This window comes from Mobula birostris, chromosome 6 (genome assembly GCF_030028105.1).
Source record: "Mobula birostris isolate sMobBir1 chromosome 6, sMobBir1.hap1, whole genome shotgun sequence".
Lineage (NCBI taxonomy): Eukaryota > Metazoa > Chordata > Chondrichthyes > Myliobatiformes > Myliobatidae > Mobula > Mobula birostris.
In genome coordinates, this window is record NC_092375.1 from 136,364,854 (window position 1) to 136,381,369 (window position 16,516).

General features: G+C 42.3%; 1 protein-coding gene across 8 annotated transcripts in view; it reads left to right on the forward strand.

Annotated features, from left to right (window-relative positions):
* Positions 1-11,781: 11,781 nt before the first annotated feature.
* The window catches only part of ube2f (ubiquitin-conjugating enzyme E2F (putative)), a 207,775-nt gene continuing 203,040 nt past the window's right edge, over positions 11,782-16,516 (forward strand). For 4 of the 8 annotated variants that reach the window (XR_011886412.1, XM_072261426.1, XM_072261431.1 and 1 more), the window contains exon 1: positions 12,075-12,106. Coding sequence is in view for 2 of the 8 variants with exons in the window: in XM_072261430.1 (XP_072117531.1) it covers positions 12,066-12,106 (41 nt within the window). In the remaining 6 variants the exon portion in view is untranslated. Of the gene's footprint in view, positions 12,107-16,516 lie in introns of all 8 variants that reach the window. The other 4 variants (XM_072261430.1, XM_072261428.1, XM_072261433.1 and 1 more) reach the window with 4 other exon arrangements.

A 16,516-nucleotide genomic window follows, 5' to 3' on the forward strand; every position in this document is an offset into this window, starting at 1 on the left:
TCTGGTACACAATCAGAACCTATTTTAATAATTGCCTCTGTCAACTCCCGGCACATTATGTCCTGTTTCCATCTCTCTGCCTGGACCTTAGCAGCCTCTTGGGGACAGTTCCAGAGTTTAACTATTTCAGTTGTTCTCTAACTGAAATCCTGTATTCTGCTGCTTGTTCCATTCACCTGTTATCTTTCAGTTTTTGTTGATCTATGTTGGCTTCAGGTTCAGCTGGAAAGTTAAATTCAATTAAGGTAATCTGGAATTAGATACCTGGTATTTTGACTGGTGAATATGAAACAACAGGATTACATAAAAATCAGTCTGGTTTATTTGTATCCTTCAGCAGAGGATATCCACTGTGCCTAGTGTGTCTCACATACGACTCAAAAATGGTAGTGGTAGCCTCTAAAATGTCACCCAGTTGAATCAAACTACACTAAAACAAGAATAAAATGAACAAACCATAGAAACTACAGCACAGAAACAGGCCTTTTGGCCCTTTTTGGCTGTGCCGAACCATTTTCTGCCTAGTCCCACTGACCTGCACATGGACCATATCCCTCCATACACCTCCCATCCATGTATCTGTCCAGTTTATTCTTAAATGTTAAAAAAGAACCTGCATTTACCACCTCGTCTGGCAGCTCCATTCCATACTCCCACCACTCTCTGTGTGAAGAAGCCCCCCCAATGTTCCCTTTAAACTTTTCCCCCCTCACCCTAAACCCATGTCCTGTGGTTTTTTTTCTCCCCTTGCCTCAGTGGAAAAAGCCTGCTTGCATTCACTCTATCTATACCCATCATAATTTTATATACCTCTATCAAATCTCCCCTCATTCTTCTATGCTCCAGGGAATAAAGTCCCAACCTATTCAACCTTTCTCTGTAACTGAGTTTCTCAAGTCCCGGCAACATCCTTGTAAACCTCTGCACTCTTTCAACCTTATTTATATCCTTCCTGTAATTTGGTGACCAAAACTGAACACAATACTCCAGATTCGGCCTCACCAATGCCTTATACAACCTCATCATAACATTCCAGCTCTTATACTCAATACTTTGATTAATAAAGGCCAATGTACCAAAAGCTCTCTTTACAACCCTATCTACCTGTGACGCCACTTTTAGGGAATTTTGTATCTGTATTCCCAGATCCCTCTGTTCCACTGCACTCCTCAGTGCTTTACCATTAACCCTGTATGTTCTACGTTGGTTTGTCCTTCCAACGTGCAATACCTCACACTTGTCAGTATTAAACTCCATCTGCCATTTTTTTAGCCCATTTTTCCAGCTGGTCCAAGTCCCTCTGCAGGCTCTGAAAACCTTCCTCACTGTCTACTACACCTCCAATCTTTGTATCATCAGCAAACTTGCTGATCCAATTTACCACATTATCATCCAGATCATTGATACAGATGACAAATAATAATGGACCCAGCACTGATCCCTGTGGCACTATATACCACTAGTCACAGGCCTCCACTCAGAGAAGCAATTCTCTACCACCACTCTCTGGCTTCTTCCATCGAGCCAATGTCTAACCCAATTTACCACCTCTCCACGTATACCTAGCGACTGAATTTTCCTAACCTCCCATGCTGGACCTTGTCAAAGGCTTTACTGAAGTCCATGTAGACAATATCCACTGCCTTCCCTTCATCCACTTTCCTGGTAACCTCGAAAAACTGCAATAGATTGGTCAAACATGACCTACCACGCACAAAGCCATGTTGAGTCTCCCTAGTAAGTCCCAGTCTATCCAAATGCTTGTATATTCTGTCTCTTAGTACTCCCTCCAATAACTTACCTACTACCGACGTTGAACTTACTGGCCTATAATTTCCCGGATTACTTTTCGATCCTTTTTTAAACAACGGAACAACATGAGCCACTCTCCAATCTTCCGGCACCTCACCTGTAGACAGCGACATTTTAAATATTTCAGCCAGGGCCCCTGCAATTTCAACACTAGTCTCCTTCAAGGTCCGAGGGAACACCCTGTCAGGTCCCGGGGATTTATCCACTTTAATTTTCCTCAAGACAGCAAGGACCTCCTCCTTTTCAATCTGTACAGTTTCCATGATCTCACTACTTGTTTCCCTTAATTCCATAGACTTCATGCCAGTTTCCTTAGTAAACACAGACACAAAAAACCTATTTAAGATCTCCCCCATTTCCTTTGGTTCCGCACATAGCCGACCACTCTGATCTTCAAGAGGACCAATTTTATCCTTTACAATCCTTTTGCTCTTAATATACCTGTAAAAGCTCTTTGGATTATCCTTCACTTTGACTGCCAAGGCAACCTCATGTCTTTTAGCCCTCCTGATTTCTTTCTTAAGTATTTTCTTGCACTTCTTATACTCAAGCACCTTATTTACCCCCTGCTTCCTATACACGTCATGCCATGCCACATGGCATTAATGTCAGTGTTGGATTGGGAGATGGCTAGGCATACTTGGCCTTGTCAGCTTTGTGAAGACCTCCTGGAACATATAAAACATGCTCACATTGTGAGGTAGGAACATTACACAATCAGCCTGGCGTGATCATACTCTCAGAGCTATTGTCTTGCTCCCAATGTCCATGAATCCTTTACAATTTTTGGGTATGGGCTGTTATTCAATCCTAACCTCGGGTGATTTTATGAAGGTTTCACATTTTCTCTGTGATGTGTTTCCCCTGAGTGCTCCAGTTACCTCCCATGCTGTTTAAAAAAATGTGCATTACATTAGTTTTCTTTTGTAAATTGTCCTTAGTTCATGGTTGAATGATAGATTCTTGACAGCTTATGAGGATATGGGGAGAGCTTTTTTTAATTGGATTAATGGAAATGTGTGGTGATCCGTATGTTTCCATGCTGTATCTCTGTGTGACTCTAATTAATAAATCTTCACCTGAACATCACAGAAGAAGCATAAAGTACCAGAAACATAGAATGTTCTTCATTTGGGGAACTCGAGCAGATGCAGCTGAGGCTTTATTAGGCATAGGTCAGGGTGCTTGTGCAGTATTGTGAGCAGTTATCTAAGAAGGTATATGCTGGCATTGGAGAAGGTCCAGAGGAATTTCAGTAGAATTATCCCAGGAATGAAAAGGTTAATGTTTGAGGAACATTTGATGGCTCTGAGCCTGTAATTGATGGGGTTTAGAAGAATGAAGGGCATCTCATTGAAACCTACCAAATATTGAAAGGCCTAGAGTGGACATGTAGAGGATAATTCCTATAGTGAGGGAGTCTAGGACCAGAGGCCACAGCCTCAGAATATAAGGATGCCTCTTTAGAGCAGAGATGAGGAATTTCCTTAGCCAGAAGGTGATGAATCTGTGGAACTTATTGTCACAGATGGCTGTGGCAGCCAAGTCATTAGGTATATTTAAAGCAGAGATTGATAGTTTCTTGATTAGTAAGGGTGTCAAAGGTTATGGGAAGAAGACAGGAAAACGAGTTGAGAGTGCTAATAAATGAGCCATGATTGAATGGTGGAATAGACTTGATGGGTGGAGTGGCTTAATTCTGCTCCTATGTTTTATGGTCTTGTGTACTAATTCAGCCTTTGAGTAAAGACCAGACTGAAGCATTTGCAACCATCTGGAAAGTTTGAGGAATTTTTCCAGCAGTTCCTTTTTAAAAAAAAAAAAAAAAAAAATAATTGGTGCCTTTCCAAGGGTCTCACCCAAAATATCGACCATCCCTTTGCCATTCAGATACTGCCTGACTGGCACAGTTTATCCAGCAGTTTGATTTTTGCTTTAACTTTTCAATCATATCAAATTTATTATCACTGACATATTACGTGAAATTTGTAGTTTTGTGGCAGCAGTATTGTGCAAAGACAATCTATAAATAACAAAAATAAATAAGTATTGCAAATAAAAAGGAATAATGATGTAGCGTTATTTGCAATCAGATTTCTAAACAGCCCATGATTCCGAGGGGAAGAGGCTGTTCGTTAATCATTGAATGTTGGTCTTCAGGTTTGTGTACCTTCTCCCTGATGGTAGTAACAAGGCGGCATGTTCCAGATGGTGAGGATCCTTAATGACGGATGCTACCTTGTTGATGCTGCCTTTGAAGGTGTCTGATGGCGGAGAGGGTTGTGTGTTTGATGGAGCTGGCTGAGTAGGTAACCCTTTACAGCCTCTTGCAATCCTGAAATTTTTAAAAAATATGTGGTTTTGTGTTCATTTTCAGTTGTCAAAGCAAGTGAAATGCTCGATGCTATTTTACTGTACTAGAAGTACCAAAAGAAAAGTATTGTTTGTATAAAGACTGTTACATTTCAGTGATTTGTCCAGCACTTCACCAGCAGCCAAATGAAAAAGGAGCAGTAAACTAAACTTCCGCATGAGGGCAGTATGTCACCAGGACTGTCACACAGTTTGTTCTTAATCCAGTTAACTATAAATATCGCTAACAGCTCATCAAATTACAGGTTCAGAACAAAGTCACATTGTGCAGAGTGCAATTATGTGCAGGTTATGTTGGTGCAGCTGTGAAAATGTTACGTACTGTGTGGCTGAGACAATCTCCTCAGTCCCATTCACATCTGCCTCACCCAAAAAGCTCAGAAAAGTGCCTGTAGGAAATGAGGAACTGGAAGTCTAGGTTTACACTGCAGTTTGAAAGAGTACACAAACAAGAGAAAACCGATTTGAGATCAAATGAAATGCGTGGTGTGTGATACGGAACCTGAATGAATGATACAGCAGGGTGCCTGTATGAAGGTTTCAGCAGGGAAAAGGCCGTCACGCTCTGATAGCTGGTGGTTCCTGAAAAGTGCCTTCTCAGGAGACGGTCTTCCTGCAAGTTGGTGAAAATAGGAAAGGGAAATTTGAAACTGAGAAGTGATCTAGAGTGTCAGATTGTCATTCAACATTTAACAGTTGTGACAAAGGCAACTAATGGAAAGGGAACCGCAGCAAGGAACAGTTGCCGGAGAAAGGGAGAAGAACTGAAATGTGGCAAAACCTTTCCTCCACCAGTGCATCTGAAGACAGTGATGGAATATTTCCTGCCAGACTCATTTACTGTAGCTCAAACAACACGCAAGATCAAGAGCAGGACAAAACAGCCTGCTTAATCAGCACTGCATTCACCATTGTAAAGGTTGATCTCCACTATTGCTGCACTGAAGTCGCAAAGTATTTGCTTAGGTCACTTCAATGGTACATCCCAAACCTGCATCCGCTCCTGCCTAGAAAAGCAACAGATATAAAATCATCTCCAATTGAAAGCTCCCCTCCAAACCACTTGTAGTTACAGACCTGTTTTCACATCACCTCTGAGCCTAAATCCTGAAACTCTACTCAGCAACACTGCAGAAGTACTTTCACTGGTAGTACGGCAATGGTTCAAGAACAAGTTCATCACCACCTCATAGGCATTTAGGAATGTTCCCAACTCCTATTAATCACATCTTTTCAAATGCCTCTATAGATAAAACTTAAATAGATGTACAGTGAAGAATATGCTGACTGGTTGCATCACAGCCTAATAGGGAAACACCAATGCAATTGAATGGAAATGTCTACAAAAAGTAGTGGATACAGCCTAGTCCATCACTAGTAAATTTCTCCCCATTTCTGAGGACATCTACAAGTAGCACTGTCACAGGAAAGCAGCATCCATCATCAAGGACACCCACCATCTGGGCCATACTGCAGCCATCAGGAAGGAGGTACAGGAATCTCAGGTCTCACACCACCAGGTTCAGGAACAGTTATTACCTCTCAATCATCAGGCTCTTGAATCAGAGGGGATACCTCCATTTAACTTCACTAACCTCAATACCGAACCGGTTCCACAATCTATGGACTCACTTCCAAGGATTCTACAAATCATGTTCTTGATATTTATTACTCATTTAGTTATTTTTCTTTTTGTATTTGCACAGTTTTTTTGTTTTTTGGACATTGTTTGTCTTTGTTGTATATTTTTTCTCATTTCTATTGTATTTCTTTCTAGTCAGTGTGAATGTGCACAAGAAAATTAATCTCAGGGTGGTATATGGTGACATACATCTACGTTGATAATACATTTACTTTGAACTTTGAATACCAAAACTCAATTCCAATGCTCCATCTACAATCTTCCTCAACTCTGCAAGGTGCTTGTATTCAGTAGCCATCCTCCAATGTTTAAAACTACTCAATCGTGTTTCTACACCTGAGGGAGCAATCGGCCCTAAAAAGTCCCAAACAGCATCTTCTGTGATTTCCTGCCCATTTAAGATGAGTTCACTGTCTTTGACAAGGTTGACCATGTCAATCTAATGTTTCTCCTCTATTGTCCAATGCAGTAGTTTTAACAACACCCACCTGTTATGGTTCACTCGGCACTTGAACAAAGCAATGGCAGATTATAATGGAGCATTGCAAACAAGACAACAATTTCCATTTGATTATTAATGGACTGACAAGTTAGTCTTCACTGAACATACAGATATAGTTATTATTGAGCAAGGAAGATGTGTGAGCTGTGTATTCATGAACCAATAATTCAATGTCAGTCAGTCAATCAAAGTTAATTCCTCTAACCATCAGTAAAGCTAATGAAGAGTATCAGTCTCATCAGGACTTATTCAGAGTTGAGGTCTTGATTATAATCACACGGATAATTGAATCATAGTCTCTCTCTGCATCTTGTGACATCACTCATATTACAGATAATACTCTGCTTCTTAACTGACTTCTGCAGTTAAATTATTGATGTGCTGTTTCTGAAGTGACAGTACCAGTCAATGCTCAATCATTTATGAAACAGCTAACTGACTCATATTTCCTGTGTCTGGTTATAGGAAGTGACTAACTATATTTTTGTAATATATTCCAGGCTCAAACCTCAGGCTGGTGCACTCAGCAGCTGATCTGTTTATACTATCCAGTATCAATAGTAAGATGGGACATTTGTGACAGTACATTTTCTCCAGACTGAGGACTGTATACCTGTCATCACCCCTTGCACCATGGAAGCAAATGGATTATACAGTAGGAGTTTGACCATGGCATCTTTGTTAAATTACTGAAGATAGGTAAAAATAATGTTGATCTGTCCTCTCCCCATTACTCTGGATTCTCTTCTTCAATGTTTATTTTCCCATTTCCTTTTAAATCTGCAAAACTCTTAGAGGCAAAACATTGAAATACTCCAAGTAAATTTTCTCTAAATTATTTTTTACACTCAATGAGAATATTTTAATTGACAATCCTTATCTCTAATCCCAACTTTCCATTCAGATGGATAGCTTGTTCATTCTAACTAAACTCTCCATAATTCTCAATCCTTAATTAAATTTATCTGTAGTCTTTTTGATCCAATGGCAATAGCTGTAATATTTCCCTCATGTGCAGTTAGCTTGACGCATTGAGCAGACTATTCAGCAGTGTCTATGCCAATGTTTATGTTTCACATGGACTTCTCTAATTCTACTTCATTTATCTCCTCAGCATCGCCACCTATTCCTTTCTCCTTACTTGGATATCCAACTATGCAGCTATGCTATTAGCCACGAAGTATGAATTCCCTAATAATACATACTGCATGTCTGGGGAACCGGCCGTCTACACTTTCTGTGACTTATTGTCCTTTACACAATGGTGCCGAGAGCTTGCGTGTGTGTACATGTATATGTACATACACACACACCCACCCTTGAAAATGGGGGGAAAATCTGGATACTATTAATCTGTAATAAGCATGGATAATGCACAGTACCTGTGGAGAGAGAAAAGCAGCAACCTTTTCTTGTCAATGGCTCTTCAAAGTCAACATTGAGTTTATTGTCATCTGCACAAGTACATGTATGCACAGATGCGATGAAAAACAGTTGCAGCAGTATCAAATAAGCAGTATTCACAAGAAAAACTAATTAAAAATGAAAAAGACATTTTTACATGAAAACAATTAGAATAAAAGCTCATTTTAGTATAAAGTTATCAAAGTGGTTAGAGCATTTGGAACTCTAGAAATTAAGAGTTGTGCTGGTTGGTTCAAGGACCAAATGATTAAAGGGAATTAGCTGTTCTTGAATCTGGCAGTGTGAGACTTCAGGTTTCTGTGCCTTTGCCCGATAGTAGTTGTGAGAAGATGGCATAGCCTGGATAGTGAGGATCTTTGATGACCAATGTGGCCTTCTTGAGCCAGTGCCTCCTGTAGGAAATACTTTTGGTGGGGAGGAACCTACCTGTGATACATTGGGCAGAGTCCACTACTCTCTGCAGCTCTTTACGTCTCTGTGTATTCAATTTGCTACGGTGCAACCAGTCAGGTTCTGTCAGTAGTACATCTGTAGTAGTTTGTCAGTGTTTCATGATAAACTGAATCTTTTTAATCTCCTGAGAAAGTAAAGATGCTGGCGCACCTTCCTTGTGATTGCATTAATGTGCTGGATCCAGGACAGGTCAACCGAGATGATAACACCCAGGAATTTCAAGCTGCCGGCTTCCTCCACTGCCCCCCCCCCCCAGTGTTGACAGGTGCATATTCCCTTCCTTCCCCTTCCTGAAGTCAACAACCAACTGTAGCTTTACTGATGCTGAATGAGGATGTTGTTGCTACTCAACCAGGTAGAGATATAGTCCTACCTCACTCCAGTAAACTGACTCATCAACACCTATTATTCATCCAACAGCAGTGGTGTCGTCAGCAGATTTGTATATTGCATTGGAGCTGTGCTTGGCTTGGTGTGTACAGAGAATAGAGGTGTCTAAGGATGCAGGCTTAATATGCACCTGCATCAGCATGGAACTATTGTTACCAATCCTCCCTGCTTAAGGTCTGCTGATGAGAAAGCTTCATATTCAGTAGCAGAAGGAGGGACAGAGACTCGGGTTTTGAAGCCTGGTGATTAGTTTGGATGTTGAATGCTGAGCTACAGTCGATGAACAGCAGTGTGATGTACAAATTCCTGTTGTCCAGAAGGTCCAGAGCAGAGTGAAGAGCCAGAGAAACTGCATCTGCTGTTGAGCTGTCATGGCAGTTGGCATACTGAAGTGGATCTAGGTAGTCTGTGAGGCGAGAATTGATTTATGCCATAACCAATCTCTCAAAGCACTTCATTAATGTTGGTGTAAGTGCTAGTTAATGAAGCAGGTTACTGTGCTCTTCTTGGCACCAGTACAATAGATTGCTTTTTGAGGCAGATGGGAACTCAGGCAGCAGAAATGAAGGTTGAATATATCTGTAAATACTCCAGCCAGCTGGTTTGCAGATATTTAGTACATGTCAGAGGTAGAGAAGTGGGAAGTAAGAGAAGGGATTGAAAGAACAAAGAGAACATCTGTGATAGGGTGAAGGTTAAGGTTGTCCCGATGGTATAATGGTTGCAATGCTCTTTCTAATAGTGTAAGGTCAATTAGAGAAAGGAAAAACACACGTCACCTACAGATGTTACTGAAAATATGAAACAAAGAGAATATTGGAAATAACTTGCAATTCAGGCATCATCTATGAGTTAACATTGCCAGGTGGATGGGTTTGCATCAGAGCAGGTTAGTCCTGACACAAACAGGAAAGGCAGGTCATCTGAAACTGATAATTTAAGCAAGTGCAAGAGCTGCAATGTGCCAATACAGAGGTTGAGCTGTTTTTTTTTTCTAAATCTGGCATTGGGCTTTATTTGAACAGTGTGGGAGACCAAACACAAAAAGGTCAGCTTGGGAGCAAGATAGAGAATTAAAGTGGCAGGCAACTAAAAGCTCAGGGTCACTCCTTGTAACATTCTCAGTTGCATGAGGAAGTGCCACATGATGGGGAGATGCTATTGAGATGGAAAAGTAAACCAGGGAGTTGTGATGGTCCCTTTGGAATGTTGAAAGGTGAGGGAGGAGAAGACATGGCCAGTGGTGAAACCTTAGTAAAGGTGTTGGACACGATGGGAGGTGATCTGTTGAACGTGAAGAATGAGGTCAGCCGAGAAGATCATCTGGGTCTCTCTTCCCGCCATTACATTTACACCACATGCTGCATCCGTAAAGCAAACAGCATTATGAAGGACCCCATGCACCCCTCATACAAACTCTTCTCCCTCCTGCCATCTGGCAAAAGGCACCGAAGCATTTAGGCTCTCATGACCAGATTATGTAACAGTTTCTTCCTTCCCCCAAGCCATCAGACTCCTCAATACCCAGAGCCTGGACTGACACCAACCTACTGCCCTCTACTGTGCCTATTGTCTTGTTTATTATTTATTGTAAATGCCTGCACTGTTTTGTGCACTTTATGCAGTCCTGGGTAGGTCTGTATTCTGGTGTAGTTTTTGTGTTGTTTTACATAGTTCAGTGTAGTTTTTGCACTGTTTCATATAGCACCATGGTCCTGAAAAACATCTTGTTTTTACTGTGTATTGTACCAGCAGTTATGGTTAAAATGACAAAAAAAAGTAACTTGACTTGAAAAGGTACCCTGTCTATTCTAACTGACAGGAGAGGGAATGAAAGGGATCTGCAGTGCAGGAAATATAGATGAGCTTGAGAATTCCATCAACAATTGTAGAGGGGAAAATTCACTTGGGATAAAGGAAGACACTGCTGAAATGTGGCCTACACCTGCTTCAACTTTTTTTTTATATATAGGCATCCGTTAGTGTCATGAGACCATGGATTTGCCCCTTGGAAGGTTTCCAGGGCGCAGGCCTGGGTAAGGTTGTATGGAAGACCAGCAGTTGCCCATGCTGCAAGTCTTGCCTCTCCATGCCACTGATGTTGCCCAAGGGAAGGGCATTAGGACCCATACAGCTTGGCACCAGTGTCGTTGCAGAGCAATGTGCGGTTAAGTGCCTTGCTCAAGGTAACTACACGCTGCCTCAGCCAAGGCTCGAACTAGTGACCTTCAGATCACTAGACAAACGCCTTAACCACTTGGCCACGCGCCATTGAGCTGCACCATACAATCCGAGGGCTTCTCAATTCACCCAATAGACCATAATGACATTCTTGATGCTCAGTCATAACAGTCCTAATGAGTTCCTGCTTGCCTGACTTGGAATATTTAAGAGTGAAGTATCACCAATATTACCTGCCACAGGAGTTCACCTAAATTATCTTAACCACTGTCAACATCCCACGCCAGGCAGATGAGAAACCCATGCTTAATTAACTATATTCAATTATCATAGGAGTATAAGACATAGGAGTAGAATTAGGCAATTCGGCTCATTGAGTCAGATATACCATTTGATCACGACTGATTTAGTTTCCTCTTAAGCCCATAATCCTGCTGTCTCCCAGTGACATTTTGTCGTCCTTATTAATCAAGAATCTTCAACCTCTGCTTTAAGTATACCTAATGCCTTGGCCTCTACAGCCGTCCACAGATTTACCGCCCTTTGGCTAAAGAAATTCTTCCTGGTTCCAAGGGGACGTCCTTCTAGTCCGAGGCTGGGCCCCCTGGTCCTAGACTGTCTCCACGTCCACTCTAGGCCTTTCGCCATTCGGTAGCTTTCAATGATCAACAGCCTCGAACGGGAATAGCCTGGGGCCCAAACGCAGATTGCGCTGGAAACACTCGGCGGACTGGGCAGCGTTTGAAAGGAAAGAAGCGCAATTAAAGGCGCGGGGCATCGGCCGGACGGGCGGACACTGCGGGGCGGGGCGGGGCAAACCCCTTATAAGGGAAAGGCGCCCTCTCGCCAGGCAGCCAATCAGCTCGCAGCACGTGCACGCGCTGTTCGTTGTAGCGCCACGCGCGTTCCAGGTTCCCGCACGCTCGCGCTCAAGGGTCCGATAGTACTTTTACCCCCCGAGTGCATGATAGAATCCGATTGGTTCCGAGAACCCACAAGCTGTTATGCGGGTTCATGAGCTGCTGCTGTATCCACTGCACGAGCCACTCTTCATGCAGGCAGCGGACAGCCGGGATCTGAGGTGCCCTCGTCCTGGTTTTGGTGTCAGACTTCTGTTGGAAGCGACACGGAAGTGAGGGAAACATTTTGTTAGTCGGACCGGGACGGTCTTCCGGTGACGGCCTGTGGTACGGCCGGAGCCTGGGACCGGCTCGGTGAAGGGGACACGGGAGTCGTGTAGTCGCTGGTGGTAGACTGAAGGTCGCCGGCTTGGGCCAGGAATGGTGAATGAGCGTATGGTGCTGTCAGCTGCAGGGAAAGAGGACGAGGTAGGACGATGAAAACAGTTCGCAACTGCTGAACTGTGGTTGGAGGCAGCTGCGTAAAGTCAGATCCTGCAAACCACACAGCGCTGACCCAGTCATCTGTATCTGAGCGGCTTTAGTTGATGGATAGTTAGTGCCAAGGGCACTGGCACTTAGGATCTCAAATGCAGCAGAGCCCCAGCACTGGTTCCTGATGAATGCCTGCAGTCGCACTGCCCCAACCCGAGAAAATCTCGGTTCTTCCTGCTCTTTGTTTTCTGTCCATTAACTGATTTTCATTCCTTGCGGGTGTATTACCGATAATTCCCACCACTTTAGTTTTGTTCGATAACCTCTTGTGTTGCACCGCGTCTAAGATCTTTTGAAAACCCAAACACACAACTGCTGCTGTTTCCCTTATTAATTCTGCTCATTACACACTCAAAAACTATGAGAAATATGTCAAGCATCACTTTTTTTGTCAATTTTTGTTGAATTTTCCCTATTTTTTTCCTGAATGTCTAGTTATCATATTTTAAGTTGTGGATTGAATCACTTTCCCTACTACTGCTATCAGGCTTACTTGTCTCTGTCTTGTCGTCTTCCTTAAAAAGTGGGAATGTGTTTGCTGCTTTCCAATGTATGGGAGCCATCTTTATTGTTATTGTTTTTAGTGCCTTGAAATACAGCTCATCAGATCTTGGGAAGTGTGGCTTTCAGTCACCTAGAAACTTTAAAAAAAAATTCACAGCCTCAGAAGGAAGGGGGAGGAGAGGAGAACAGTAATGATAAGGGATCCAATAGTTAAGGGAACTGACAGGAGATTATGTGGATGTGAAAGAGACTCCTGGATGTTGTGTTGCTCCTAGGTACCAGGGTCAGGTCCACAGCATTCTTAAGGGGGCGGGTGAGCAACCAGAAGTCATGGTGCACATTGGTACCAGCAACATGGGTACGAAAAGGGATTAGGCCCCGAGGATTTTGGAATATATAATAAGATAGCTTGGGATCACCGTATTTTCCAATTCTAAATTTATGTGCTATTGGTAATCACCCTTTATCTTACACTTGTTCATCACACATGTACTTAACAGTAAAAATTATTACACACCATTAATATAAAGAAAATATATTGAGTGCCAGGTAACAAGAACAGCACAGCAGTATCAGGAGACTGCCTGAATCATCTGTTGAACAGCAACAAGCAACGGCAGGCTTTCAGTCTCCACCTACGATGTTGTGTTTTGATTAAAAGGTTATAGTACGCTGTATTAAATTTTACTTTTTTTAGATTTTATGTGAGGTATAAAAACATTGAGCATGGTAGACTTGTTCTGGTGTTAGATTTTCATCAGTGGGTTTCAGTAAGTACAATTTAATGTCAGAGAAATGTATACAATATACATCCTGAAATAATTCTTCTTCACAAACATCCACGAAAACAGAAGAGTGCCCCAAAGAATGAATGACAGTTAAATGTTGGAACCCCAAAGCCCCCTCAACTCCCCCCTCCCATGCATAAGCAGCAGTAAAGCAACGTCCCCTCCCCCACCATCGAAAAAGTGTCGGCACCCCCCACCGAGCACTCAAGCGTGCCTCAAAGCATCAGTAAAGACACAGACTTGCAATACCCCAAAGACTACTCGTTCACTCGGTATTTGACATACCGCGGGCTCTCTTTTTCCCTAATAACAGAAAAAGAGGTGTCCCCATTTTACAGCAAGAGGGGAGACATAACAAAACCACTCACTGATTTATAATATTAAAAGTCTGTTGTGCCGCTTCTTCTGAGCTGTATGTCCAAAGAACCCGTGTCTCTGGGCACTCAGCCAGCAGCCAGCTCGCTGCTTTCGATCTTCCGTCTCCCACAACGCATCAGGCGGCGGCGGCACCGACCTAGAATCAGTCCACCTCCAGAGCCACAAAAATCTGGCGAGCTCGTCTTCCAGGCCGCGTCCTTGGCATATTGAAAAGAACTGAAGTTAGCATGTAACTCCAGGTCAGGGTCTTCAAAAGAACCTTGAAAAGGAAGAAAAGAGATATCAAAGATAGAAATAGAGCTGTTTCCGAAGATGCAAGCAAAGGAGTCGCCATTACGTGCTGTCGTCCTCCTAAGCTCTGCTCATCAGTGACAATCTTCACAAACTCATCAATGAATTTCTCTGCCCATCAGTGGCAATCTTCACAAACTCATCAATGAATTTCTCTGCCCATTAGTGAGAATCTTCACAAACTCATCAATGAATTTCTCTGCCCATCAGTGAGAATCTTCACAAACTCATCAATGAATTTCTCTGCCCATCAGTGAGAATCTTCACAAACTCATCAATGAATTTCTCTGCTCATCAGTGAGAATCTTCACAAACTCATTAATGAACTTCTCTGCCCATCAGTGAGAATCTTCACAAACTCATCAATGAATTTCTCTGCTGCCTCATGATCAGCTGACACTTTAAATTTTTTTTAATTTAAAAAAAGATAATGCTGTGTCTTTACTGAAATTTCTGCAGCAAGCTGCTGAATATTCACAATTACCTTCAATTTTCAGTTCGTTGTGATAAATCTTTGCTTGTTTCATGATCAGATTACTGCAAAGCGGAGTATGTTCTTTTCAATGCTGCCAAGTTCATTCCTTCTATACAGGATTGAGAGCTTCATTTTTCAGTTTATGCAGTGATTTTCTATTTTTCATTAACTTCTGTTCATTACGTATGTGAGGTCACTTCTCAGAACTGTCTGTGGTGCACCGAAACTTGGGAACCTTCCCAGCACCATGTGGAATTTTCTATCTGTGATGTCATGTCAGCGCTCAAAATAATTCGGATTTCTGAGCTTTTTGAATTTTGTAATTTTGGGTGAGGGGTATTCAACCTGTATTATGGATTGTGAGTTGCATGGCGATAGATTTCAGTAGAATATAGACAGACTGGTAGAATGAGTGTGTGACAGATTAAGTTTCATATGCAGCTGATATAATTTGATTGGAGTAATGAAGAGTGGCAAAATGGGATAAAGGATGCTGTTTGAAAAGGAGCGCTGGAGCAGAAGGGCTGTGGGGAATGGATGCATAAGTAATTGAAAGTAGCAATGCAGGTTGAGAAAGCAGTTAATAAGCAAATTACAACTCTCGAGTTTGTCAGTAGAAGCATAAAGCAGGATGTTGTACTGAACCTTGATAAAACATTGATCCAGTCTTATCTTGAATATTGTGGTGAATTCTAATCACCTTGTGGGCTGCCCCCAGCACGTTACTGGCTGTACAGCTCAGGAATAGGTCCTTTGACCCAAAATGTTGAGCTGAACCAATTAAGCTAGTAATCAAATGGCTAACTAAACTAATCACTTCTGCCTACACAATGTCCATTTCCTTCCATTTTCCTCACATTCTTGTGTCTGTCTAAGCATCTCTTAAAAGTCTCCAATGTTTCCACCTCTACCACAACTCCAGACACCACATTCCGGGCACCCACCACTCTATCTGTAAAAACAAAAACTTGCCCCTCACATCTCCTCTCACTTTAAACGCATGCCATCTAGTATAGACATTTCAACCCCTGATAAAAGATAATTGTCTGTCTACTCTGTCTATGTCTGTCATAATCTTATAAACCTCCATCAGATCTCCCCTTGGCCTCTGCCGCTCCAGAGAAAACAACCCAAGTTTGTCCAACCTCTTGTTATAGCACATGTCCTTTAATCTGGCAACATCCTGGTCAACCTCTCTTACAGCCTCTTCAAAGACTTGACATTCTTATAGTAGGGTGACCAGAACTGACCGAAACTCCAGTTGCGGTCTGACTAGAGTTTTATAAAGCTGCAACATAACTTCCTGATTTTTGAACTCAGTGACTCAACTAATAAAGGCTAGTATGCCTCTGCCTTCTTAACTACCCTATTAATCTGTGTAGCCCCTTTCAGGGAGCTATGAACTTCGACCTCAAGACCCCTCTGCTCATCAACACTTGTAAGGATCTTGCCCTTATCAGTGTACTCTGTATTTGCATTTGAACTACCAAGGTGCAACACTTCACATTTGGTCAGGTTAAACTCCATCTGTCATTTCTCCACCTATATCTGTAATTGATCTCTATCAGTGATACCTAATGGAGGCAGTTACATGTCCTAAGGGCGTGTTATGGGGAAATAGAAGTTGTTCAAGATCCTTGGGGGGCTGGTAAGCAGCACCCTAACTTGACGTACGAGACCTGACCGACCGTGTCAACTCGCTGCCATCATCAACATCCGATAGGCATTCCCAGTTTGTGTTAATTTTTAATTTAAATTTAGCCCCATTAACGATGGATAAATACGTATAGTATGATTTCTATGAATCTGAAGGCAATAAAGTCTTGAATTCTAATCGTGCTAAGAAACAGAAACTACAGTGCATCAATACAATGTTGTATAGCTGGAGTATGGTTCTATTTCATTCCC